This window comes from Syngnathus scovelli, chromosome 2 (genome assembly GCF_024217435.2).
Source record: "Syngnathus scovelli strain Florida chromosome 2, RoL_Ssco_1.2, whole genome shotgun sequence".
Lineage (NCBI taxonomy): Eukaryota > Metazoa > Chordata > Actinopteri > Syngnathiformes > Syngnathidae > Syngnathus > Syngnathus scovelli.
In genome coordinates this window covers 22,076,649-22,103,868 of record NC_090848.1, presented here as the reverse complement: position 1 = coordinate 22,103,868, position 27,220 = coordinate 22,076,649, and the positions used below count along the sequence as shown (strand labels likewise).

The 27,220-nt window shown below is 42.8% G+C and overlaps 1 protein-coding gene and 1 long non-coding RNA gene across 5 annotated transcripts in view; both read right to left on the bottom strand.

The window, feature by feature from the left end:
* LOC125988874 (ELKS/RAB6-interacting/CAST family member 2) overlaps positions 1–27,220 on the bottom strand; it is a 135,833-nt gene that overhangs the window by 39,703 nt on the left and 68,910 nt on the right. For all 4 annotated transcript variants that reach the window (XR_011086506.1, XR_011086508.1, XR_011086507.1 and 1 more), the window contains 2 exons: positions 13,481–13,628; positions 7,681–7,845 (listed from right to left, as the gene is read on the bottom strand). Coding sequence is in view for 1 of the 4 variants with exons in the window: in XM_049754587.2 (XP_049610544.1) it covers positions 7,681–7,845; positions 13,481–13,628 (313 nt within the window). In the remaining 3 variants the exon portion in view is untranslated. The remainder of the gene's footprint in view (positions 1–7,680; positions 7,846–13,480; positions 13,629–27,220) is intronic.
* On the bottom strand, positions 290–6,685 carry LOC125988932 (uncharacterized). Its single transcript, XR_011086509.1, has 8 exons — positions 5,769–6,685; positions 4,812–4,918; positions 4,432–4,588; positions 3,718–4,141; positions 2,907–3,011; positions 2,098–2,202; positions 1,099–1,203; positions 290–394 (listed from the first exon to the last, which is right to left on the bottom strand). It is a non-coding gene; the product is annotated as an uncharacterized lncRNA (long non-coding RNA).

The following is a 27,220-nucleotide window of genomic DNA, read 5'->3' as shown; positions in this document are numbered from 1 at the left end:
GGGCCCCACAAGTAGCCATCAGAAATCTGTTATGTGTGTGTGAATGATTGGCTTGGTTGGACACCCATGGGCGCATGTTTCAAATATCCATGTATAGGTGTGTGTGCCACTGGTTCGTTTGGGCTCTATGAGGAGAACCACTAAAACCGTGTGATCCAATGGTTGGCTGAATGCTGTTTAAGGTACCTTCTGACTAAAGAACAGCTTTCCAACTAAAAGCTGTAAACTAAGAGAACAAGAAAAGGTCTACAAAGTTTATTTCTTACAACAAAGTCTAACTGAATGTTACCTGTTGGCTGGCATCTTGTTTGATGTTATCATCAGGGTCAGAGTCCTGCCAAGTTCTGGCTGGTTCAGGCAGAGCACCGTCAACAGGAGCCTGAGAGCCTGTCACCTGGAATTAAAACCACAAATAACTTACCAACATCATACAGACACCACAAATGACAGACTCAAGACCTGTATAGTTAAATCATGTGAAGTTAGTCCCCAAAACCAAACAAGCTTTTCTAACTAAAGTGTTCCAGTCAGACCTGATGTCTAATCAGGTCCTATAACAGCATCTTTATGGATGTAGTGGAGCATCCTTCAGCATGACACTTTAGCCGTTTAGCTGTTGAGGATGTGTGGAACTATAGCTGTAATATAATCAGCCTCCATAATGTCCATAACCAAAATATGATCTAAAAACATGAGACAACTTTCGATCCATACGGAGGGCCCCACAAGTAGCCATCAGAAATCTGTTATTGTGTGTGTGTGAATGATTGGCTTGGTTGGAATAACCAAGACAACTTTAGATCCATACGGAGGGCCCCACAAGTAGCCATCAGAAATCTGTTGTGTGTGTGAATGATTGGCTTGGTTGGACACCCATGGGCGCATGTTTTAACAATCCTTCTATAGGTGTGTGCGCCACTGGTTCGTTTGGGCTCTATGAGGAGAACCACTAAAACCGTGTGATCCAATGGTTGGCTGAATGCTGTTTAAGGTACCTTCTGACTAAAGAACAGCTTTCCAACTAAAAGCTGTAAACTAAGAGAAGAAGAAAAGGTCTACAAAGTTTATTTCTTACAACAAAGTCTAACTGAATGTTACCTGTTGGCTGGCATCTTGTTTGATGTTATCATCAGGGTCAGAGTCCTGCCAAGTTCTGGCTGGTTCAGGCAGCGCACCGTCAACAGGAGCCTGAGAGCCTGTCACCTGGAATTAAAACCACAAATAACTTACCAACATCATACAGACACCACAAATGACAGACTCAAGACCTGTATAGTTAAATCATGTGAAGTTAGTCCCCAAAACCAAACAAGCTTTTCTAACTAAAGTGTTCCAGTCAGCCCTGATGTCTAATCAGGTCCTATAACAGCATCTTTATGGATGTAGTGGAGCATCCTTCAGCATGACACTTTAGCCGTTTTGCTGTTGAGGATGTGTGGAACTATAGCTGTAATATAATCAGCCTCCATAATGTCCATAACCAAAATATGATCTAAAAACATGAGACAACCTTCGGTCAATACGGAGGGCCCCACAAGTAGCTGTCAGAAATCTGTTATTATGTGTGTGTGAATGATTGGCTTGGTTGGAACAACCAAGACAACTTTCGATCCATACGGAGGGCCCCACAAGTAGCCATGAGAAATCTGTTATTATGTGTGTGTGAATGATTGGCTTGGTTGGAATAACCAAGACAACTTTCGATCCATACGGAGGGCCCCACAAGTAGCCATCAGAAATCTGTTATTGTGTGTGTGTGAATGATTGGCTTGGTTGGAATAACCAAGACAACTTTAGATCCATACGGAGGGCCCCACAAGTAGCCATCAGAAATCTGTTATGTGTGTGTGAATGATTGGCTTGGTTGGACACCCATGGGCGCATGTTTCAACAATCCTTCTATAGGTGTGTGTGCCACTGGTTCGTTTGGGCTCTATGAGGAGAATCACTAAAACCATGTGATCCAATGGTTGGCTGAATGCTGTTTAAGGTACCTTCTGACTAAAGAACAGCTTTCCAACTAAAAGCTGTAAACTAAGAGAACAAGAAAAGGTCTACAAAGTTGATTTCTTACAACAAAGTCTAACTGAATGTTACCTGTTGGCTGGCATCTTGTTTGATGTTATCATCAGGGTCAGAGTCCTGCCAAGTTCTGGCTGGTTCAGGCAGCGCACCGTCAACAGGAGCCTGAGAGCCTGTCACCTGGAATTAAAACCACAAATAACTTACCAACATCATACAGACACCACAAATGACAGACTCAAGACCTGTATAGTTAAATCATGTGAAGTTAGTCCCCAAAACCAAACAAGCTTTTCTAACTAAAGTGTTCCAGTCAGACCTGATGTTTAATCAGGTCCTATAACAGCATCTTTATGGATGTAGTGGAGCATCCTTCAGCATGACACTTTAGCCGTTTTGCTGTTGAGGACGAGTGGAACTATAGCTGTAATATAGTCAGCCTCCATAATGTCCATAACCAAAATATGATCTAAAAACATGAGACAACTTTCGATCCATACGGAGGGCCCCACAAGTAGCCATCAGAAATCTGTTAGTGTGTGTGTGTGAATGATTGGCTTGGTTGGAATAACCAAGACAACTTTAGATCCATACGGAGGGCCCCACAAGTAGCCATCAGAAATCTGTTGTGTGTGTGAATGATTGGCTTGGTTGGACACCCATGGGCGCATGTTTTAACAATCCTTCTATAGGTGTGTGTGCCACTGGTTCGTTTGGGCTCTATGAGGAGAATCACTAAAACCGTGTGATCCAATGGTTGGCTGAATGCTGTTTAAGGTACCTTCTGACTAAAGAACAGCTTTCCAACTAAAAGCTGTAAACTAAGAGAACAAGAAAAGGTCTACAAAGTTGATTTCTTACAACAAAGTCTAACTGAATGTTACCTGTTGGCTGGCATCTTGTTTGATGTTATCATCAGGGTCAGAGTCCTGCCAAGTTCTGGCTGGTTCAGGCAGAGCACCGTCAACAGGAGCCTGAGAGCCTGTCACCTGGAATTAAAACCACAAATAACTTACCAACATCATACAGACACCACAAATGACAGACTCAAGACCTGTATAGTTAAATCATGTGAAGTTAGTCCCCAAAACCAAACAAGCTTTTCTAACTAAAGTGTTCCAGTCAGACCTGATGTCTAATCAGGTCCTATAACAGCATCTTTATGGATGTAGTGGAGCATCCTTCAGCATGACACTTTAGTCGTTTTGCTGTTGAGGATGTGTGGAACTATAGCTGTAATATAATCAGCCTCCATAATGTCCATAACCAAAATATGATCTAAAAACATGAGACAACTTTCGATCCATACGGAGAGCCCCACAAGTAGCCATCAGAAATCTGTTATTGTGTGTGTGTGAATGATTGGCTTGGTTGGAATAACCAAGACAACTTTAGATCCATACGGAGGGCCCCACAAGTAGCCATCAGAAATCTGTTATGTGTGTGTGAATGATTGGCTTGGTTGGACACCCATGGGCGCATGTTTCAACAATCCTTCTATAGGTGTGTGTGCCACTGGTTCGTTTGGGCTCTATGAGGAGAACCACTAAAACCATGTGATCCAATGGTTGGCTGAATGCTGTTTAAGGTACCTTCTGACTAAAGAACAGCTTTCCAACTAAAAGCTGTAAACTAAGAGAACAAGAAAAGGTCTACAAAGTTTATTTCTTACAACAAAGTCTAACTGAATGTTACCTGTTGGCTGGCATCTTGTTTGATGTTATCATCAGGGCCAGAGTCCTGCCAAGTTCTGGCTGGTTCAGGCAGCGCACCGTCAACAGGAGCCTGAGAGCCTGTCACCTGGAATCAAAACCACAAATAACTTACCAACATCATACTGAGAGTAATTCAAATAAAAGAGACAAAAATCTTCCTTTTTTTAATAACAAATTAATATTCCAACTTGCATACTTGATCTTACTGACTTACTTTTTCACGCCATGGCCATTTAGAATCACCATAGTTGTAATTGATTTCAGTTCCCATTTCTATGTTTTTGATGGCAAAAAGGCACAAATGGGGCTCGTCATTTACTATTTTTTTCATGGTGCAGTTTGGAGACTTGTGGTTGTCATTCACTAATCTTCCAAGAGAGCCATCCTCTGTTGATGCATCAATACTAGGAAAGAAAAAACAGAAATCAAACATTTTGTATCATATAACTAGTTTTTTAGTAAAATAAAAGTTGGCTTACAGAAATAAAAACTTGCAACATTTCAAAAGAAAAGTTGAGAGGGAAACAATGTCTTTTTGAACATCATAGCACTAAATAAAAAAAATTGTTAATGCCACAATCCTGATGTGTTATTGAAATATTGCTTCTGAGTGACTCACTAATTTAGGGTATTTTATTCCAGTCTCTTTCTAGAGTTCATAATTATTGTATAGAAAATATTTGGATATACATACCACCAGTAATGATTCTGCCATTCAAAGTCAAAGAGAAATGTACTCTCCTTTTCAGAGTACTTGCTTGTTTGGCATTTTTCTGCTGACAGAAGTTGACCCCTGTATTATAAGATGAACTCTCCTTGTTCAAAGTGCTGGGTAGCAAACACGCCTCTTCCTGCAAGGACATTTTATATAAAACCATTGGTTATGAGAAAATATTTCTTTAAGATACACCTTTAACCAAATAATTGTGGTGTTATCTTACAATTTTAATACTAAGTTCTCGCTTAGAAACAGAAATACAACAACCAATCTGAATTTGATTGTTTTTTGTGTTGTTTTATAAAATAAATAAATATATACTTAATGGATAAATGGTCTAAAAATGAGTTTATTACCTTTTTGATCATCAATAAATCTTTCCACTAGTCCAGGTTTGTCCTTTGAGGATTAAATGTAAAAGGCTGCTTCATCAGCAGGCTTTTTCCTTGCTTTCCTTCTGGCTCTAAAAAATAATTCAAAACATGGCAGAGAGAACTTTAACAAGCACTCTATATTAATTTTAAAAGATTTGTAATCATCCACTGTATAAAGACTGAAGGAATAAGCCTGGCCTGAGAACTAACAGAACAAGAGTGATTAAAGAAAGAATATTTTTCAGAAAATACTGATATATTAATGAAAATGTTTGTCGGTTTGAAGCTGAGCTTTGTTACTTTTAACTAGTCACAGTTCCAACCAGGTGCTGCATCCAAAGAAAAGTTATTTCAATAGTTTTACCAGTATAACTCGTTATACTTTTCAGGAGCTACCAACTCGTTTTTATTATGTTTGTGTTTGAAAAGTGAACGTAGCATCCTGATTAGCGGTAGCTAATTAGCCAATAAGCTAGTTTCCGGATAGTTTTATTTGCGTCAGAATGCTTGTGTTATTTAAAGAAAGCATTCTGATAGAAAACCACCGAGAAATACAGAAGACATGCAGATATATCATAACACTGAGCACACACGTGTTTGACGAGTTTTGAAGTGGTTTCGGCAATTACGGCCAGAGTCCGGTTCTGGGCTTAGCAATTATGAAACATTAGCACATCGAAATCATCCTGAATATAACACGGAGCAATTATACATTCTGTCGTTCTCTTTTACACCATTGTTTTTAAAACCACTGCAAGCTAAGATGAATAACAAGTTAAAAAGCCGGACTGTCTGAGGGGAAAACGTTACGCCATCCGAGTGACAATATACCGAATCCGAAGCCATAATCATTGCATATAAACCCCTCGGGGTCTGGACAAAAAGCATTTCTACATCAGTTTCTTGTACTTAGTATTTACATGCAGTTGATTTACTCACCGTGTATGTTGTGTTTCGTTATGAGCAGCGTGTCTTCGTCGCGGAGCAGTCTCAGTCTGGCGGCGTCACACGTGGCGAAGTGACGTTAAGCTGGTGGTTTTAGCCGCATGAAGCTAACACATGCAATACCTGCTGATTTAACTAATATGTAAACTGATGGTAAAGAATAAATTACTATTTATTTATACCTTTATTTTTATGTTTAGAACATGAAAAATGCACGAGATGCTGATTTAACTAATATGTAAACTGATGGTAAAGAATAAATTACTATTTATTTATACCTTTATTTTTATGTTTAGAACATGAAAAATGCACGAGACAGTTTTTAAAATAAGCCTAATAGAATGAGCGTATTTTTATAAAGCAAGTGTAATGAATATTAAATAACGTAGATAAATTGCAATTGTAATGCAGGAATTTTATGTTTACAGTATTATTTTAGCTGCTATGGTTACTAAAATAATAATTACCTGGTTTAAATCTACAGGAAATAGCATTTTATTTTCTTAATCAACACTCGGATCACGAGGTGCCCTGATTGGTTGAATCACACACACTTCCGGTAGTGTGTATACTTGCAATACCACTTGCCATGGTCGGGGGGCCGCTACTGAGCACACACACTTCACACACACAATTCTCAACATTGCGACCATGAGGGGTAAGTGAAAAAAATTCGTGAGGCATGTTGTTAGAGCATTTCAAGCTGTTTTAGAGTGGTTTCCCGAGTGGGGTCCATGATTTTGGACCCCACAACGACACAGGGCCCCACTTTGTTGGTGGGCTCCCTGTCTTCGGACCCCCCATACTAATAAAAACAAGTACACACACACACACACACACACACACACACACACACACACACACACACACACACACACACACACACACACACACACACTCACACACAGACAGACAGACAGACAAACAGTTGCTCCTTTGGGGCTTTGTCCTAACCTTTGGGTGAAAGAGCAGATATAAGGAAAAGCCACGTGGTGATAGGCTAACCTCTGTCAAGACTTTCTGTTGCTTTTAAAGTGCGTATGCCTTACACAAGCGCTAAATGGTAACGACTTGCCCAAATAACGGGCTGTGAGACCGTGGCTTGGGAATAGATGCCAATTTTGGATTTGTCACTTAGGGGTTAATAGTTACAAATAGTTACCTAAATACCATATATCATAGTATTATACAATCAATACATTTAATTCAAAATACAGCAATGCAAATGGGCATATTCATAAACATTACTACAATTCAGTCCTCAGCCGAATCTTGAAGGACAATCCCCCATTTTTCATATTTCACTCCACTTTAGTCAGCAGTTTCAGAACCATTTAATCAATTTTGAAATATTTAAACCGCATATCAAATCAGACAAGGATATTTTGGCTCGCGGATATCCCCAGGTATTCATTGTAAACTTTCAAAAAGTCATTCATACTTTATCTTCACTGTTTGGGCTCCACATGTCAAAGCTTTGAGATATTCTACTGCATTCTTAATGCCATGCAAAATAAAATGCATTACAATGTATCATATAGTGAATGAAAATGTAATATTTAACAGAATGTTACAGTTTGTGTTCGGATAAACGCCAAAGTGATGCAAGCACTCAAGTGCTGAATGCTGCCATGTTGCTATGAGGTACGGCATGATATTCAAACAGACACAATTAGTCTTGCCTCAGGTCTGTCTGGTAATGATCATCAGACTGGAAAAAAGTAGGTCATGAAACTCTTCATAATTTCAACTAATGTCATGTACAAATCCAAGATTTGTCAACTTTAAATGAGAAGAACACAAATAGAGAAGTGTTGTCATCGTGTGGTTAGTAAAAATGTTTGAAGAGCTCATCACAAACGTGAACTTAATACCGATGTGTGTTGACGTGGCCATTCAAACTGACCTGGTCCATCGGGGATCTGTGGTTGGGATGCAGGGCTCCTCTCGGGTGGCTTCTGTGATGTACATTTGCCGAGTGCTGCAAGTGGACAGAATGGTGAGGATAATGTTGAGGGTGGACAAGTTCCTCTTCATAGTTATCCGCCATCATCTTCATTCTGCTCTGAGTCTGCCAAAAAATGAGAACACAAAACAATTGGGATATCAGGCTGCTGATGAGCCTTTCTCCAGGGTAGAACATGTCGAAAGCTATCAAAGAGGTAAAAAGTAGCAGTGCTGACAACACTTGGCAGGTGATATGTTGGCTAAGTCAAAGTGTCTGATGGAAACACCATAAGTCTGTCAAATATCATCCATTTCACAGAGTACCACTTAAAAGGATAAGACAAACGGCAGTAAGGAAAGTTACTGAGCGTTGTACGAAGCCTGAGGCTGCAGACGTTCTCGCCCTTGCGTTTTAAATTCCAGAGCCTAGAAATTATGCTCAAGTATCTGTCGTTCTGGCTGCCTAAAAATGGCATTCCTGAAAGTGTTTGTGTAAGAAAGTGTTTAACGTTTCTGCACCCAAGAGAGATAACAGCCTGTACTGATGGACGTTAGGCTGGCTTGTGTGAAGCCCGTCTGGGAGATAGACATCGATAGAGTGGGTGCAGATGTATTGACAAATTCAACTCTGCTGAAAATACTTCCCCTGAGTGTGGCGCTCAGACCTGAAGGCGCAATCGTGTTGAGGCTGAAGAGGATTCAAAGAAAATATATCAGCACATCTGTAATCCAAAATGGAGTCACATTTGTTGAATTAAAAGAGAGTCCGGCGGTCGAAACAGCCCGGGGACTCAGCTGCTGAGATAAGCAGCGAGTGCCTAATGACTGAGGAAATGAGGCAGGCGGGATCACAAGAAAGGATGTGGCTCATATTAAAGAGTTTGAGCCATTCAAATGGAGGAGAGCCACTTAGATAAGGCCAGAACCTCGACACCATAGTCAGGGGGAAAAGGGATGAGGAGTAGGAAGGATCTCATAGAGATCAGGAAGTGGTTAAAGACTACCGCATTTGCCGGTGTATTGGTCGACCTTTTTCGATCCAAAATCGACCGAAAAAAATCGACCTCGACTTATACACCGAGTCATAAAATTTAACTTCGTATTCATCGCTTCAAATGTGATGGTAACCAAGGCCGTTTCTCATGCATCTCATTGTGCGTTGCACTTAGAAAATTTGAACCGGGCGGCGTGCGCGAGTGCGCGGCCCGCTGGAAGTCGAATGAGGCTCAGCGATCTCCTCCGCGGTGCTTATAAACAGCCGATCCGCCCGGCGGGGGCTATTTTCGGCCACTCGGCGCGTGTGCACGGCCTCCCGGATGTGCCGGGCGGCGTGCGCGAGTGCGCGGCCCGCTGGAAGTCGAATGAGGCTCAGCGATCTCCTCCGCGGTGCTTATAAACAGCCGATCCGCTCGGCGGGGGCTATTTTCGGCCACTCGGCGCGTGCGCACGGCCTCCCGGATGTGCCAGGCGGCGTGCGCGAGTGCGCGGCCCGCTGGAAGTCGAATGAGGCTCAGCGATCTCCTCCGCGGTGCTTATAAACAGCCGATCCGCTCGCCGGGGGCTATTTTCGGCCACTTGGCGCGTGCGCACGGCCTCCCTGATGTGCCGGGCGGGTGCGCGAGCTCGCCGGCCGCTGGAAGTCGAATGAGGCTCCGCGATCTCCTCCGCGGTGCTTATAAACAGCCGATCCGCTCGGCGGGGGCTATTTTCGGCCACTTGGCGCGTGCGCACGGCCTCCCGGATGTGCCGGGCGGGTGCGCGAGCTCGCCGGCTGCTGGAAGTCGAATGAGGCTCCGCGATCTCCTCCGCGGTGCTTATAAAGTGCCGATCCGCTCTGCTTGGAGCTATTTCCGGCCTCCCGTTGGTGCCGGGCGGTGTGCGCGAGCTCGCCGGCCGCTGGAAGTCGAATGAGGCTCCGCGATCTCCTCCGCGGTGCTTATAAACAGCCGCATGCGCACGGCCTCCCGGAATTTGAACACATTTCGTCAATAAATTTCGCATATTGAATTTTGAAGTTTAATATAATGCAACAATTGAGCTCGACTTATACAAAGGATATATCATAAAATCGTAAATTTCCGTCGAATTTTAGGGGGTCGACTTATACACCGAGTCGACCTGTACACCGGCAAATACGGTAGATTGAAGTTGGCCCTCCTTCCTGACCTCAGGTGTTGACACTCCCGGGCGTGACTGGGCGGGGTAACAGTTACACAGTGGACACTTTGGCGGCCATTGAGACAGGGACAATTATAGTTGTCCTTGTAAAGATAAATATTACAGACGAGGAACATCCTTTCATCAAGGCTGAACCATTCTACCATTGTCTTGTCAGGTCTGATTTGATTTTAGTCATCAAAGTTCAAGAATTACATCATAGTTCATTCAAGTTGTTATTACACTCTACAACTTTCAACAAGTAATCAAACTTTCAGGCATTACATTTGTTTTGCGCAAAATTCCTCAATGAAAAACCTAGATTGAAACAGATTTGAAACAGTATTCAGGCCTTAATGTGAATCGAGTGCGCTCAAACAGAATCAAGTAGCGCAACTGGCTGGGCAGATCTGATTTGCGCTACCACAACAGATCTCCCAACTGTTTGGCTATACGATGTATTAGCAAGTGTATCAGAGTGCAACTGTTGGTGTAAACATATCACTGCTCAGATCACAGCTGCACCCAAAGCTTGGGTCAAACCCGGACTAAATCTGAAGCTTAACCTGATTAGTACACAACTACATTAACACATGGAGACATGAAACAATTTGTGATGTACTAAACAACCGAGGAAAGTCTTGAACAAGTCTTTGAGCAGCGCTTTCTGCATTTCTTTAATCAGGTCTGTTTGTAGGCGTGCGTGCATATGTGTGTGTGTGTGTGCGTGTGTGTGCGCATTCCTTCCCAACATGACACATTTTTCCCAGTCAGAGTAATTAAGACACAGTGACCCAGCTTCAAGCAGACCGATTGTATTACATTGGCTCCAGCTCATGGCGCACCTCTGAAAGGGCAAAATTCATCTTTCTACAACGGAGAGTCGCATTTTGTGTGTATAGATGATTCATTCAGTCTCTCAGTCAGAGAATGTAGATTCGGGTATGACAAAAATATATGGTTTCTCAGCTTTAAAGACTCACTAATGCTTGGCCATCTTTCACTAGGTTGAGAAATCCCACAAGGGGACATATTTGTTCTGAGTCTCCAGAGGAAGTCTAAACATTACACTTTCTGTGTGTGTGAGTCAGTATGAGCGTTTGAACCTCAAAGGGGAACTTGGATGTAAGAATGCAAGGTTGACCTGAGACTGTGACACACACGAACATGAACAAACGATATGCCCAAAGTGGTGGAGAGGTCAGACAGGGCAGAGCTATCTGTAAATCTATCTGCTTCTCCAGATCCCTTTCTCCTTCGAGTCCCATAATTCTTTGGCATTTCCCGGTTACTTTCTTTCTACCATTTGCTATTGACAAGCCGAGACGGGCAACTTATCCTTCACATATCTCAGTGGGTGCAAAGACAGTGTGCAGCGTGTTGGGAGATGTCTCAAGAAAGAAAACGCAGAATCGTAAGAACCACTCTTAAGAACACGCCATAATTTCCGGACAATATGATTTTTCTTTGGTTGATTACAGCCCCAATCACAATGTTGCAAATCCCGCCCGCCCATCTCATCATATGCTCTAACCCAGGGGTGGGCAAACTTTTTGACTTGCGGGCCGAATTGGGTTCTAAATTTTGACCGGGGGGCCGAACCAGGAGCAGATGGATGTAGTGTTTGTGTGAAGTAATATAAACGACCTGTAAAGGTCATTGCATAAAAGGTTTTGGCCTTTAGTAGGGAGTAAAGCATGGATATTCAAAAAAAGTTTTTTGAAAACAAATGCATTTATTAACAGCATTAAAAAAAAAAAAACATCCCTAAAAAACTGCTATCAGTGATTCTCATAAAATATGACACTGTTATTATGAATAACAGTCTCCATCACTTCAGTGCCTGCAGGTCAGATTAATGAAAGATGTATGTTTATCTTATGAGATCACATCAAACGGCAAACATTTTGACCAAATATATCATCTTGAAGAATCGGTGAAAGCATACATCCAAATAAAGTAATCAAAACGGCAACACGGTGAGGGGTATCTGAAAATCAGAGCAGAGTTTTAACTCACAAACACCTGGTAACAGAAGTGAGGAAACGGAAAACACTTCCTTAAAGTAAGCCTTAAGAACTTTAAAGGTTAAGATTAGTCACAAACAGGTGGTGCATCAATGTCCTTGAGCATCCTGCATTGTTTGAAAATGAGAATGGTCGCTAGTTTCAATCCCTGCTATTTGTACAGATCATATTCAAAATGCATTTTTTTACAACAAACTTGAAAGCCTCCCCTTCATTTTCAGTGTTCATTTGATGTTGATGTTCATGTGGCTGAACGTCACGTCGCGTACGTCGAGCCAAATTGGCCACTCTTTTTAAACACTCGGCACTCAGTGTCCACCTTGCTTTTCCTTGGGCGACTCATTTTAATGGAAGGATTCCAGGGGAAGGTTTGTGGGTGGCTTTAGCGTAAAACTGTATCCGAAAACTCGGCGCGCAAATTACAAGAATGCTGTCGTCACAGACCACACTCTAAATTCGGTACTGCTACAAATAGAGCGCGAGTGCGCCATTTCCGTACTACTGAGTACGTACACACACTTGTGAGTGTGCACCGAGCTTTCTGACACGGCTTCCGGTAGTAAATGCGCAGGCGAGTGGTTCCCCATCTACTGGGGAAACGCAGTCATTGCAGGAAAAATGACCGAAAAAAAAAAGTTTAATAATACAATTTATTTAGGGTTGGCGGGACGGATTAAACGGTCCCGCGGGCCGGATGTGGCCCGCGGGCCGTAGTTTGCCCATACCTGCTCTAACCTCTGGAAAACACGACGAATGCAATGGTGATAAACAGATAATGAAGTTTCCCTGAAATTTCTTTAGTGCAGTGCCTGGCAATTGTTTACGAGGCAGAAACAAACATGTACGTAGGTGGGTGCATGTCTCCCGTTACATCTTTCGACTTTAAAATGCACCGCGTTTCCCAGAAAGGCCCTCTGATTCAGGACGCAGGCAGACTCCCTGTTGTTGGATCATTATTGTTAGTGTTCATTTGGGTTCCATCAGCCATGTGGTTTGATGAGAACCTAATAAACCGCATACCTCGGCTAGCGTTGGGCTGTACTGAACAAAAAAGGTCAATCGGGGAAATTGGTGATGACATTTAACATCTGTTAGGCCAGACAAGTATCAGACAGGACGCTTCGCTAATGACTCGTCATAAGTCAAAAGTTGTTCTGCGTTACAAAGAGCTAATTGCAAAAACACGACTGCAATATTGACTTTTGAGTGATCATTTGCCTTTTTTGTCTGAATGCAGAACCACAGCCCCTGCTCGGTTTGCCGTGTGATGACTGAGCGCAAAAATGTGGTTGGAGGCGGAGGAGCCAATTCTGTTTACAAGAAATTATTAACTTCTGTCTGTTCTCGGTTTGAAAGTACAAAGTTTGCCCGTGAGGCTGCTTTGCAGGCATGGCCCGGCCATCCGCAGCAGGTTCGAATTTGTCGTTCCACTTTGATTTACAAAGCCACAATGTCCTAAATTGTGACCACAAGGCGAGTCTCCACATCATCCGCATGCCAGTCAGCCATTCCGACCACATTGGCTGTATGTCCGCCACATTTTTCAAACCTCTGTGGACTGTGTGCCGGTTGTACCTGCTGTTTGAGTTGGTGCATGAGGCAGTCCTTCTCCCGCTTTAGAGCCATCACCTCCTCTTGGGCTTTTCTCCGCTTCGAGGGAGACAACTCCAGAAGGGCTATGTTTGCATCTTTCTCACTGATAGCTGCCAGTAAAGCTTGCTGCCTGGGGGAAAGACATAGACATGGTTCAAACATACAGTTTTAAAAAGTTGGACTTAGAATAGTGGTGTCACCAATAAACATTTAGCAAGCCCTTTTAGGTACACAGATGTCACAGACGTCACATCAGATCTTTCCACATTTCCATTCCAGACGTCTTTCAAGTGGTTTGCTAAATGGTCTGGTATCAGAGTGTGACTCATGGTCAGGTAATAACGAAATGAAGCCTAATCGAGGAGCATTGGGGGGGCAATGACATCTTTCCTGTGTCACTCCCACTCAATTTGTACAAATACTGTGAGTGTCTACAGGTGCAGAATGACCAAGCAAAATCACACACAGACAAGCCGACATTCGAAGCTACACCCACTATCCGGAGGAAATGACATCCCAAACCTATTCCATCGAATAAACTGGATGTTGTAAATCCAGCGATGACAAACACACCAGTCATCTACCTCGATGACGACGGACACAAACACGGAGTTGGTTGCTCCTTTTTAACTTCCTGTTCCAACCACTCTGCTATTACAGGAAGACTTTATACAATATTTTAGTGTGCCTCTGGGAATTGGTGAGGTTAGAGGACAATGATCTTGGATGAGAGAGCCTGTCTCACAATCTCTGTTTGATGGTGTTGCACTCAGGACATTCAAGTTGTTACGCAACAAACCTATCAAAGGATGCTCTATGGACCTTGCTTTGTACACACAAAGTTTCTTCTTTGTTTCACAAATTTGTTCTTATGGGGATGTTTTTCCTTGCTCTGTTTTGCTATTTTGACCACAGGATGGCATTGATCAGTGTCAACTGTTGGCCTATGAAGGCATTTGAGACTCTTTTGCGATTAAGCGCTATTGAAATAAACAATTCATCCAACCATCTATCCATTTTCTACCACTCCGGAAGAAAGCCTACTTAGATGGTGAGTGTGCTAGTGGCTAGTGATAAATATTAAGCTTAACAAGGGATTCTGGGTTGATTAATTACAGTAATCAAGGGTTGCCTTTTATTACATTTGAACAAATAGAATCACATCAGTTGAGAAATGTGACTGACGGGGCTGCGACAAGAAACGTCTACTGATGGATGTGGTGTCGGTTGCAACTGGGTCCAAATTTCTTTCTTTCCCAGTCGTGTTTACACGAATGGGGTCGCCAGTGGATTTTCCTGCAATCCGAAACCTTAGTAATAGTTCTAAATTATATATGCTCGCAGACAAAAAAACAGCATCTGTTGATGATGAAGCCGTAACCTCCTTGACGGAGGTAATCAGGACCATGTCAATGGAAGGTAATGTGTGGCTTGAGTTTAGTGAAAGAGGAAGAGAGAGGGCACATTCAAATTGCACTTTGGGCTCAATTAAAAATTGACCTGCATTGGAGTGTTTTTATTTCATGATTTAAGTCCGTGCAGTAATAACTCAATTGCAAAAATAAACACACTGAGCCCCGACTAAAGTCTCGCTGGCCAAGGACTTTACATTTGGTGTTTTTAGTACAATTATCCTTGCGCCGCATCTGGATTCTCCCATTCAAGACCATTAATAGGCCGCTGTGTGTTTGTGTGCGCTCACATGGTTACTCCCATTCGTGCCAGTATTTGTGTGCGCATGGGTGTGTGTTCTGACATGTGGATCGGCGCGGCTAATCACACCATTAATCACGCAGCGGCTCTGACGTGACACTTTTCGTCTCCCCACACCTTGGCTGTTATTCCTTTTACTGCTCACTGTAATGGGAACGCGCACAAACGCGCGCACATACGGAGCTACGTTGCACTGGCCCATGTGCTTTCAAGTGAAACACAGCCAGCACCAGACCACGTTTCAATAATGTGCCGGTGTCGTTAAAGTTTTACGATCTGAAAATGTTTGAGTAAATATGAGTAACTCAAGCCATGGAGACTATTCGCTACTAAATGGTCATCAAGAAAGACTGGTGGAATGTACTGTACAAAATTTTAGCTTTACAGTGCTGCGGATTTCAGAATCCAAAATGGCTTTAATCTTTTTTAAATGAATGATAGGCGAAAGCTAATTGCCAGATTCAAACTCTTGAACGACCCAAAGTGCCTTCATTTCATCTAGCTCATCTTTCTATGTTTTCTGCATTTGAGCACAATTTAAAAGGCTTATCAACTCAAACTTTGAGAGGATTTATCTCCATACCAAATCTATTATTCTATTCAGCAATCCAGTCATGAGACTCACGTTGTGGAAGGCAAAAGAAAATCATGAGGTTAAAGCTTCGCAGTTTTGAAAGATAACTTGATCTTATCGGAGAACTCGTCCCCAAAACACAGATCCGTCTTTCTGACCTCCACTGAGTCGATTCATTTAATATTGCCACACAGCCGTAGCTCAAGATGTCTTTTAAATGGCTTGTAAAACGAAAAAAGAAAAACGTTTTTTACCAGTTAAAAATAGATTTATTGCAAAAAAGAAAATCATGATGTCATGCGTTCGCATGTAACAGCTTGACTATAACACATCTGGACCTTGTAAAGATTCAAGCGCATCTGGTTCATGCCCAAGCTCACTCTCTGTAGAATTGCATTTGTTTCGTTATTGATTGACCCCGCGGACTCTCTGAGACGGACCCCAGAATCAACGGCTCAACAGATTACAGCGCTGTGGGGTGCACTCACAGAGATCCTGTCGGGCTACGCTGACTGATGTCTTCCTAAAACACTAAAAAGGATCATTATTATGATTAGCCAGCCAATAAACTCAATGAATGTGTATCCACTGAATGCATGTGATGATATGCCCTTTGAATCAAACTAATTTGAGTGACCATTTGGCCTCCAATATAAGGAAGAAAAACAAAACATCATCATGAGGCTGACACACAAGACAAATGCTAGCATTTTTTTTTTAAAGTTTGGTCTCACTCTCTGTTCATTTTACAATTAGTGTTTCGTTGACCAACAATGGATGATCTTCATTTCCTTTTCCGTAAAAAAAGGGTGACGATGAAATGTTGTTGTCATGACAAGTGCATGATCGATCTTAATAAAAGTCAGACCCTGTGCACTCAAAAGTCATAAGGCACTGTAATAAGAGACGAGATAAATCCTGCTGCAGAGCCTTTAGAATTACAATAGTTTTTCTTGTTTTAGTCCGTTAGATAAAAGCTATTGGGTAAAAAAGTAAGCATGGCTGAATGTACATGTTTTTTTAAGCGTGCATGCAAGTCCCCAAAATAGCCTACATATACTGTAGCTATGACTGACATCTTATGTATAGGGGGGGGGGGGGGGGGGGTGGAGGTCTTAGTTCAAGTACAACATGTGAATCCAATTGAACTTTAATGGGCCCAGGACATATTGAGACCCTCGGCATCTACATTGGTGGGAGATGGATGGTTTGAGTACAGGACCGTGTGACGGGAGGCGAAAAGAAAGGGAGTTGGAGAGGTCAGAAATGGAAAGAAAATATAGACAAGGTAAAGAAAAAAGGGAGGAGGGAGATTCGATGTAGGGGTGGTATTGAGGACAAAAGGATGACAAATGAGGAGATAGGTGGAGGAGATGAAGACACCGTGGCTTGTGGAACTGCTTTTGACAGATGTCACAAGGTAAATTGGAAAAAATGATGGTTAGGAAAGAGGCAAACAAACCGAATAAAATGTTCAATATTATTCAAATATCCAGGATATTGGATGGGAGTAGAGGAGTGAAAGAAAATTTAAATGTACCGATTTAAGAGTCCGAGGCTCTCCTAAATCAGCACCGCGCTCTTCACGTTATTTTTCCTTGGCGTCACAGTTGAGGGAGATGTGTTTATAATTCGTGTTATGACATACTTGGAATTATGAGTGTGGAGAGTCAGCCGGACAGAAACAGATGCGTTCATGGGATGCCCCAGGGAACCATCAATACCACCCCTGAGATCGGCACACTTTAGCTTGTCTGTGTGCACGTTGCGCTTTCATGTCTTCCATGAAACTGTGATGTATTCCTTCGGCAAGATCATGGGGAGCCTACTAATATCACTTCTCAGAACATCCATTATAAGCTCCTCTAATTTGTGATCAAGACTCCGCTGCTTAACTGTCCAGCTCTGCTGAGACATTCCATGGGGATTTTATGGCCATTCCTTGATTGCAAGTGTGTGAAGCTGCAGCGTGGGCTGCTGGTGGTGTAATGGTGGCTTGAGGGAGGGTGTAACTAATCAGTCTGCCTGTGGTGAGCACAAGCAGAGGACATGAGAAGGGACATGGTTGACTGACACTATTATTCATAGACCATACCTTGGCCAACAGAAGAACTCAGGATGTTTTTTTTTCTATTTGGTCCCATTTGAAATCCATGCCCCTATGCTAGCCTCGTCCTTGCTAGTGCTAAGCTAGCTAGTCACTCAGGTCCAGCCAGAATCTAAGTTTGCAAACTTCCTTTTGATTATTGCTAGGATGGCGCGAGACTAAATATTGTTGGGACGGGGTTGGCCAGACAAATACAAGTATTTCATCAAGTTATTCGTCAAATCCAAGTAAGCCCTTAATATATATAGTATAAAGTTGAATCTGTTAACATATTATATATATATATATATATATATATATATATATATATATATATATATATATATATATATATATATATATATATATAAAAAAACTTTTCCTCACCCCCCGTGGGTGGCCTCTTTTTCCCTTCAAGCTCGGGTCCTCTACCAGAGGCCTGGGAGCTTGAGGGTTCTACGCAGTATCTTTGCTGTTCCTAGTACTGCACTTTTCTGGACTGAGATGTCAGATGTTTTTCCTGGGATCTGTTTCAGCCACTCCACCAGTTTGGGGGTTACTGCCCCTAGTGCTCCAATGACCACAGGTACCACTGAAGTCTTAACTCTCCAGGTCTTCTCCAGCTCTTCTCTGAGCCCTTGATATTTCTCAAGTTTCTCATGTTCCTTTTTCCTAATGTTACCATCATTTGGGATGGCTATGTCAACCACAACGGCTTTCCTCTGCTCTTTGTCCACCACCACAATGTCCGGTTGGTTCGCCATTACCATTCTGTCTGTCTGGATCTGGAAGTCCCAGAGGATCTTGGCTTGGTCATTCTCTACCACCTTTGGAGGTGTTTCCCACTTGGATCTTGGGACTTCCAGTCCATACTCTGCACAGATGTTCCTGTACACTATTCCAGCTACTTGGTTATGGCGCTCCATGTATGCTTTACCTGCCAGCATCTTACACCCTGCAGTTATGTGCTGGATTGTCTCAGGACCTTCTTTGCACAATCTACACCTGGGGTCTTGTCTGGTGTGGTAGATTTGGGCCTCTATTGCTCTGGTGCTCAAGGCCTGTTCTTGTGCAGCCAGGATCAGTGCCTCTGTGCTGTCCTTCAGACCAGCTCTTTCTAGCCATTGGTAGGATTTCTGGATATCAGCTACTTCAGCTATGTTTCGGTGGTACATCCCATGTAGGGGCTTGTCCTCCCATGATGGTCCCTCCAGCACCTCATCTTCCTTTGATGCCCATTGTCTGAGACATTCACTGAGCACGTCATCCGTTGGGGCCTTATCCCTGATGTACTTATGGATCTTGGATGTTTCATCTTGGATCGTGGCTCTCACGCTCGCTAGTCCTCGGCCTCCTTCTTTACGGCTAGTGTACAGTCTCAGGGTGCTGGACTTGGGATGGAACCCTCCATGCATGGTTAGGAGCTTCCGTGTCTTGATATCTGTGGTCTGTATATCTTCCTTTGGCCACCGTACGATTCCTGCAGGGTACCTGATTACTGGTAGGGCGTAGCTGTTAATGGCTAGGGACTTGTTCTTGCCATTGAGCTGACTTCTTAGGACTTGCCTTACTCGATGGAGGTATTTGGCTGTGGCTGCTTTCCTTGTTTCCTCGTCAAGGTTGCCATTTGCCTGTGGAATTCCAAGGTATTTGTAGCTGTCCTCAATGTCTGCTATTGTTCCTTCTGGGAGTGAGACCCCCTCTGTGTGGATTACCTTTCCTCTTTTAGTCACCATGCGGCCACATTTCTCAAGTCCGAATGACATTCCGATGTCAGAGCTGTAGATCCTGGTAGTGTGGATCAGGGAGTCAATGTCCCGCTCGTTCTTAGCGTACAGCTTTATGTCATCCATGTAGAGGAGGTGGCTGATGGTGGCCCCATTCCTGAGTTGGTATCCATAGCCCGTCTTGTTGATTATTTGGCTGAGGGGGTTCAGTCCTATACAGAACAGCATTGGGGACAGAGCGTCTCCTTGGTATATACCACATTTGATGGTCACGTGTGCAAGTGGCTTGCCATTGGCTTCAAGTGTGGTTTTCCACTGTTTCATCGAGTTGGCGATGAAGGTTCTCAGAGTCCCATTGATGTTGTACAGCCTCAAGCATTCAGTGATCCAAGTATGTGGCATTGAGTCATATGCTTTCTTGTAATCAATCCAGGCAGTGCTCAGGTTGGTACGTCTAGTTCTGCAGTCTTGGGTGACTGTTCTATCCACCAGGAGTTGATGTTTTGCTCCTCTGGTATTTTTACCAATCCCTTTCTGAGCAGTGCTCATGTATTGATCCATGTGCCTGCTGATCTTATCTGATATTATGCCCGACATCAGCTTCCATGTTGTGGAGAGGCAGGTGATTGGCCGGTAGTTGGATGGGACTGTACCCTTTGATGGATCCTTCTGGATCAGGATCGTACGCCCTTGGGTTAGCCATTCAGGGTGAGTCCCATCCCTTAGCAGCTGGTTCATTTGTGCTGCCAGGCGCTCATGGAGAGTTGTAAGTTTCTTGAGCCAGTAGCTGTGGATCATGTCAGGGCCTGGTGCTGTCCAGTTTTTCATTCCTGAGACTCTTCTCTGGATGTCTGCCACTGTGATGGTTACTGGGTTCTGTTCAGGGAGCTTGCTGTGGTCCTTTCTCAGAGCCACCAGCCACTGTGCATCCTTCTTATGTGATGCCTCCCGCTCCCATATATCCTTCCAGTACTGTTCAGTTTCCAGCCTTGGTGGGTCTGCTCTGCTATTGTTCCCCTGCCACTGAGCGTACACTTTTGCTGGTTGTGTTGTGAACAACCTGTTTATTCGTCTGGCTTCATTCTCTCTTGTGTACCTCTTTAGGCGGCTGGCCAAGGCTTGGAGTCTTTGTTTGGCAGTTTCGAGTGCTTCAGGTATGGGCATATGGCTGTATTTTTTGGGAACTTGCTTTTTCATTGCACCTTTCTGGGCCTCTGTCATTTGGCTCACTTCTCTCCGTGCTATCTTGATTTTGGCCTCCAGCCTTCTCTTCCATGGTGGGCACTGTTGTGGTCGCATATGGTCATTCTTCTTGTAGCCAAGCATTTCTAGGATCACTGCTGCTGAGGTGTATATCAGCTCATTGGTTTCAGTGATGGTAGCCGTAGGAATTGTTGTCAATGCTGCATTCACATCTTCTAGGAGACTTTCTGAGGGTACTTCACTTAGCCTCTGCAGTGTGTATCTAGGTTCCCGAGCATTCATTCTCACCGTGATCTTGTTCTTCAGGTCAGTTGCTGCCTCGTTCAGCCTGATTGTGCTTATTGGGGTTTCGTACCCAACCTCTGGGCTTTTACATGGATTTAACTCGTCTCTGACCTGGTGCTCTGGTTGGCCTTCGCTATGGCATTTGTGTTGTATCTCATCAATCTCGAGGTGTGATAGCAGGTGCCGTTTATGGATATTGGAACATTGAGCTACTAGTTGTTTGGCCGATAGTGTTGACTGTGGGTATTGAAGTTGCCATTGTTCCCGCATTCTCCGCATGTAACCCCTCTTGCTCGGGTTGCTAGAGTAGTAGCATTCCAACAGATCCTTATTCTCGCATCTCGCCCATTTGTGTCTTGTTCCAGTAGCCCATTTTTCATCAGGGTGCTCTGGTTCCCCAGCACCTGACGCAGACCTTGTTTGTCCGGGCGACGTCTGAGCCGGCATGTCTTTCGTTTCTTGTACTCTCATTATCTCTGAGGTAGGCGGTATCGTTAAGGGTCTTGCCTAAGGACTCACACTGACTGTTGGTAAGGTAATCGCTCATTGCTCATATTGTGCCCCTGCCGGGAATCGAACCTGGGTCTTCCGTTTGTAAGTCATGTCACTTACTGATTGAGCTAGTCAGCCGTATATATATATATATATATATATATGGTGTCCTCACGTCTTTTGTTTGTCGGTCAGTCCTCTTGTTGTTTTGTTAAGTCATGTCCGTTTGACGAGTCTGTTAGTTTTTATATATATATATATATATATATATAGTACATACTATATATTGCTCATTACTATATTACTATATATAGTAATGAGCAATTATTACATAGTAATCCAGTGCCTCAGACAAGAATGTTAGCTCCCAAGAAAAATCCATGACAACAGATGGTTTCCCCAGAACTGGGCCAGTTTGTGTGTGTTTTCACTTCACTATTAAAATATACAACCCACTTACTCCACTCACTCCCACTCCCTCACTGGTGCTCTGACCGACTGGTCTAATTGAAAGGGTATGTATCAGTTTTACAGCAACAAGAGGGAAAACATGAGGGGACAAAAATCAACAAATCTGCCAAAAGTAGCCAAATGTTTAGAGTGGAAGCAGGGACGAGGAGAGGTGGCTGACTGCTCCCAGAGATGAGCAGGACCAGACGGGCCACCGGGGCATTCCAGGGGGGGAAGTAAGATGGAGAGACACAAACACAGAGCAGGACCAGGTGGCCTTGTGTGTACAAATGCAGATTAACGACACAGCGAGTGCTTTCTAACATTTGTCCCAAACTAAACTATCGGGTTCAACGATTGACAATATTTATCATACACACCAAGATATACGGAAGCACTTTAAGAACAATTCAATGTGTTTAATTGGAGGGGGAAAACAAACAAATGTGAGATTAAAGGATCAATATAAATGACAAAAATGATTATACATGTATAAATAACAGATGGATGTTAGAAAAAAACAATATGCTTTGCTTGACCTACTCTATTTGAAAGGCACAGCTAAATAAAAACTGAATGGTGCCAAATTTGATAATTGCGTGGACTACATTTGAATATCACCGTATCCTGTTTGAGTTTTAGGGTTCAATTTAGTTGAAGGCAAAGTAACGATACACAGTATGTCCAAAAGCAGTCAGACAACCAAAAAGTGCAAGATAAAAAAATAAAGAGTGGCCAGTAATTTATCTATCTTATCCAACCTTACATGCAAGACAAGGGCAAGACACAACATATTACTGTAATTGTTAAACAGCAAAAGTATTGGTAGGTTTATTTTTACACTGGGGATAGAGCCAGGTTGTCTATGTTCCTCATGGCGAATACATCCTGAATCTGACTCCATCATCTGAAGCAAAAATGTCAAGATTGCGATAGTGATCTTGAAACGCAAATAAGCGTAAAACCCGAAGCTGGTGCTTTTATTATACAGCAACTCTCGCTTCCAGGTTCATTGTATCACCCTTAGAGGATCAGCCAAGGCTCGGGTGTATGTAAACCTGCATAAATAAATCGAGAAATCTTGGTTGGACACCAGGGAAGTGAAGCTTATGATATGATTGGCAGTAAACCCTTGACTTCCTAGAGAGACTGCCTTTTACATAAATTCACGTATAGCATGCATTATAATGTTTTTGTATTTCAGTCAAAATTGAGTATATGTCACGTCTCGTCCCCAACTGCTCCATTATGTGTCTGTTGTCTTGGTTTCTGTCTGTGTGCTCGCCCCTCCCCTCCTGTGTGCCCATGATCAGTGTGATTGTTCCCACCTGCCTCTCGTTACCTGTCGTGTATAAAAGTCCTGTCTGCCCCTCACTCCCGGTCGGATCATTGGTTTTGGTTTTGGTTTTGGTATTGGTTGCTGCTGGTTTTGGTTGCTGTCGTGTCGTCTTCATGTCCTTTTGGTTCCTGTCGGTTTCAAGTATGTTTTGGTTGGGAAGTTAAGTCATGTCAGTTTACCGAGTCTGTATTTTGAGTTCTGCCAATAAACCTTGGTCCAAGCTGCACTTGGTCGTCCTGCTCCATGCTCCATCCGTTCGTGACAGTATAGCTGTCAAAGTAATAATACGCAAGACGTGTAATGAATACACATACACAAGGGCAACAAGTACCATCTTCAATTTTGTATAATTTCTAATCAAATATAGTACTTTCAATTTCTATCTCAACCGGTAGGGCCATTGAACTGAAACTAAGATTTAGTATCACTCTTCTTTGACAGACAATAAAAATTCCTTATTCATCCGTGTCAATGACAAAGAAAGAAACAAACGAAAAAACTGCCTCATCTCATCTTGGGCCTTTTTCTTGCCCGATATTTCGATCCATGGTATCCAGAGTGGGTCAAAATATTACGTTCAAAGAGGTTATACAAACACGTTGAAACAGCAATCCTTGGTCTAAGTATTACCCTGAAGCCTTCAATTACCCTCCTTGCTTTCCTTGCTCGCCATTCCTCGAGCCTTTTCCTATTTTGTGCACATTGGTCATCTAACTGCAGCTTGGGAATCTTCTGAGAACTCTTGACATGAGGCCAGAAAGCCCGGAAACATAATGTGAAAAAAGCCCAACCTGGAGTGGTGCCATGACAGAAGCACGTAAACCTTCACTAAAATTGCACGTGTTTGCACATAGACGACGAAAGACCGGTCCGGACTCCCGAATCCTCAGTGTGTTCTCGGCGCTCCAATTGTAGGACCTGGCAGCGGACCGCAGTCGAACCGCAGCCTACATGCTGTGGGATGGGAAGCCACCACACTTATTTCCTGGGGCCACTGTGACGTACACAACAACATGCACACAAATTTCTAGCCGCATGTTCACCAATTTCTTAGATAACACTATCCTGACAATGTAATTCTTGTTTAGTTTAAAAAGTGGTTTGAGGTAAACGGACAGATCAGTATCTGGGTCTTACTGTATGAAAAACATCCCAGGCAATCCTTGTCAAGTGAGACGATTATGTAACCAACGGATGTGGTCATCAGAACACAAGCTAGGTCTTTGCTTCGTGTGTATGAATGCAGATGGGGGACAACACTGCATACTATCCTTTGAACTGGATTAGAATCTGTATGACTGTTTTACTTGGACCTCCTACAATCAATAGGCTCTACTTTCAGTTAAAGATGCTTCCAACAACGGGACACATCAAGCAATTTCTGATTCAAATTCAATGTTGACTAATGTAATGATATAACAAGGGAGGGGGAAAAAATAAATATCAATATGCAATACTTAATTTACGTGAATCTCAGCAGTACTGACATTTTCCAAAGACGACTTCTACAAATCAACAAACGCTTCAATAAACTGTCTGTCTGTCTGTCTGTCTGTCTGTCTGTCTGTCTGTCTGTCTGTCTGTCTGTCTGTCTGTCTACAAGAGAATCACAATGTCCCAATACTTTAAAACAGCCTGTGAGCGCCTGTGTTGAAGTGCATTATAATGAAAAGGTATCTCCAATATGAGACCCTAGCGGCAAATCCTAAAAAAAAATCATTAATAAGGCCCATGAAAATTCTTACTGCACATCAATTCAACGCATCGTAAAAGTGTCTTTGAAGAAATGCCTCCAGCTAAGAAAAGAGAATGCCTCGAGTATGTGCACCTACATGTGTGGTGCATTCTACGCAAAGCATCTTTACCCGCTCTGTTTTAAGATGAGGCCATAAGAACGGTGCATCATGTTTATAGACTGCGACACAAACACACTCTGCCCACATACTAACTTATATAGACTTCATTAAGTCGGCTTGACAGCATGAGCGTTCAAAGCTAAGAATGAAACTGAGAAAAAAATGCAATAAAGATGCAGATGTGAAGAGGCAGACGTAGGGCTTCACACACGCACGCACGCACACACACGCACGCACACACACACACAGAGGATGAGATCAGGGTGATGATTAGAGGAGCGCTAACCAGGTCTGGGCAGGTCTGCTGTATATTTAAACAGATCAGGGAGGATCATAGGATCAAAGAGTAACGTAACGTGATACAGTTATACACTTTTTCACTTTACTTCTATGACCACTGATTGTACTTCTGCTGCTGTGTATGTATGTGTGTGTGTGTGGGTCTGTATTGTCAATACTCTTATTACACACCGTGTGTGTGTGTGTGCGTGTGTGTGAATGTGAGAGAGAGTATTTTATTGTATAGTACTGCACATGTTTATCAGCATGTTAGTGTTTGAATGACTGCAATGTGTAAGTGTGCATTGTCTATGTTTATGTTGTGAATGAATATGTCAGAGAAAGAAATTGTAAATTCAGTATGAGTAAGTTAGCTGTGTGTGTGTGTGTGTGTTGTGTGTGTGAGAAAGAAAGAGATTTATGTCAATGTCTTATTTAAATGTTTTTAGTTAATCTGCACATTGGAGACTGGTCAAACGCAATTTCAAACTTCTGTGGTAACCCTGTTACATAGGATTTTTGACAATAAAGTAAACTTGAACTTGAACTTGATTAGCACTTGGTCTTTTAATGAAAACTCACTATGACTTCAACGTCAATAGAAATAGAAAAAAACACTTGGAAAGAGTCACATACCCAAGTGCGAGCGAATGAAATCTCAAACACGTTAACTCATTATAGAACATGCACAAACACACATGCGCACACTCAGACATTCACTCTGCTCTATAATCTGAGTAATTTATATGTAGGTGGTGCAGACAGATCATGCCCCCGGTGCACTCGGTCTTGTCATTGCGATTTGCTTATTCGGTGTGAATTCCTAACAGAGACATAGTTGCAGTTATAAGTATAAGTTATAATAAATATTTTTCATGTGAAAACGATTCAAAGCTTTACTTACTGGAACACACTGTGTCTTTTTATATTTTACAAGAGAATAAAAATTACAGCTGAGGCAGCAAATTCACATGCACGCAAGCATGAAGCGGCCAAAGTATGTGCCTTGTAATCACAAGTGCAAACGCCGGTCGACATTTCTGACACGAACTTCGCGATGTCGCAATGTCAGCAAAAGTGCACGAATATAAACGTGCGCGGAGACGACGTAAACTCAAAGTGACTCAACTGTCGAGTACTCAGCCGCTCCTCCTGCACACACCTGTTCCAGCTCATGTCTGGTTTCTAATAAAGAGACCGGTAGTTTGCATGCTACTGACAGAACCGCTGATTTCCACCTTGATAACAAATGCGAGCCAAGTAAGCTCCTTGGGTGGGTTACATCAGTTATTTTAACAATGCCTTCCACTTCGGCTTTCTGCTGGCCGTGGTTACATAAAGGAACATTTGTTTATGAGCTGCCAGGTCGGTACAGTTGGGTGGAGGCTATTTCATGAGAGGGGTTTCCATCCAGCTATTGTCATTTGAAATTTCAAATCCTGAATGGATTTATGACAAATCAAAAGACAAAACTGCAGTCTCATACATCATCACTTTTTTCTCTTTGATGCAAAGATTGATGTTGATACTGACAGTGTGTGAACTTGCATGCCAGTTTGATGCAAGAAACAAAGCCACTCCTTCCTTTCTGCTCACAAATTGTGCTTTGCATCGCACATATTTAATGGTTTTGAAAAATATCCAGAGTATTTGGGGATTTCAGTTCCTTAGTTGTGGTGGTCTTCTGGGGGCTTTCAAACTCAAAATTGGACACCCCA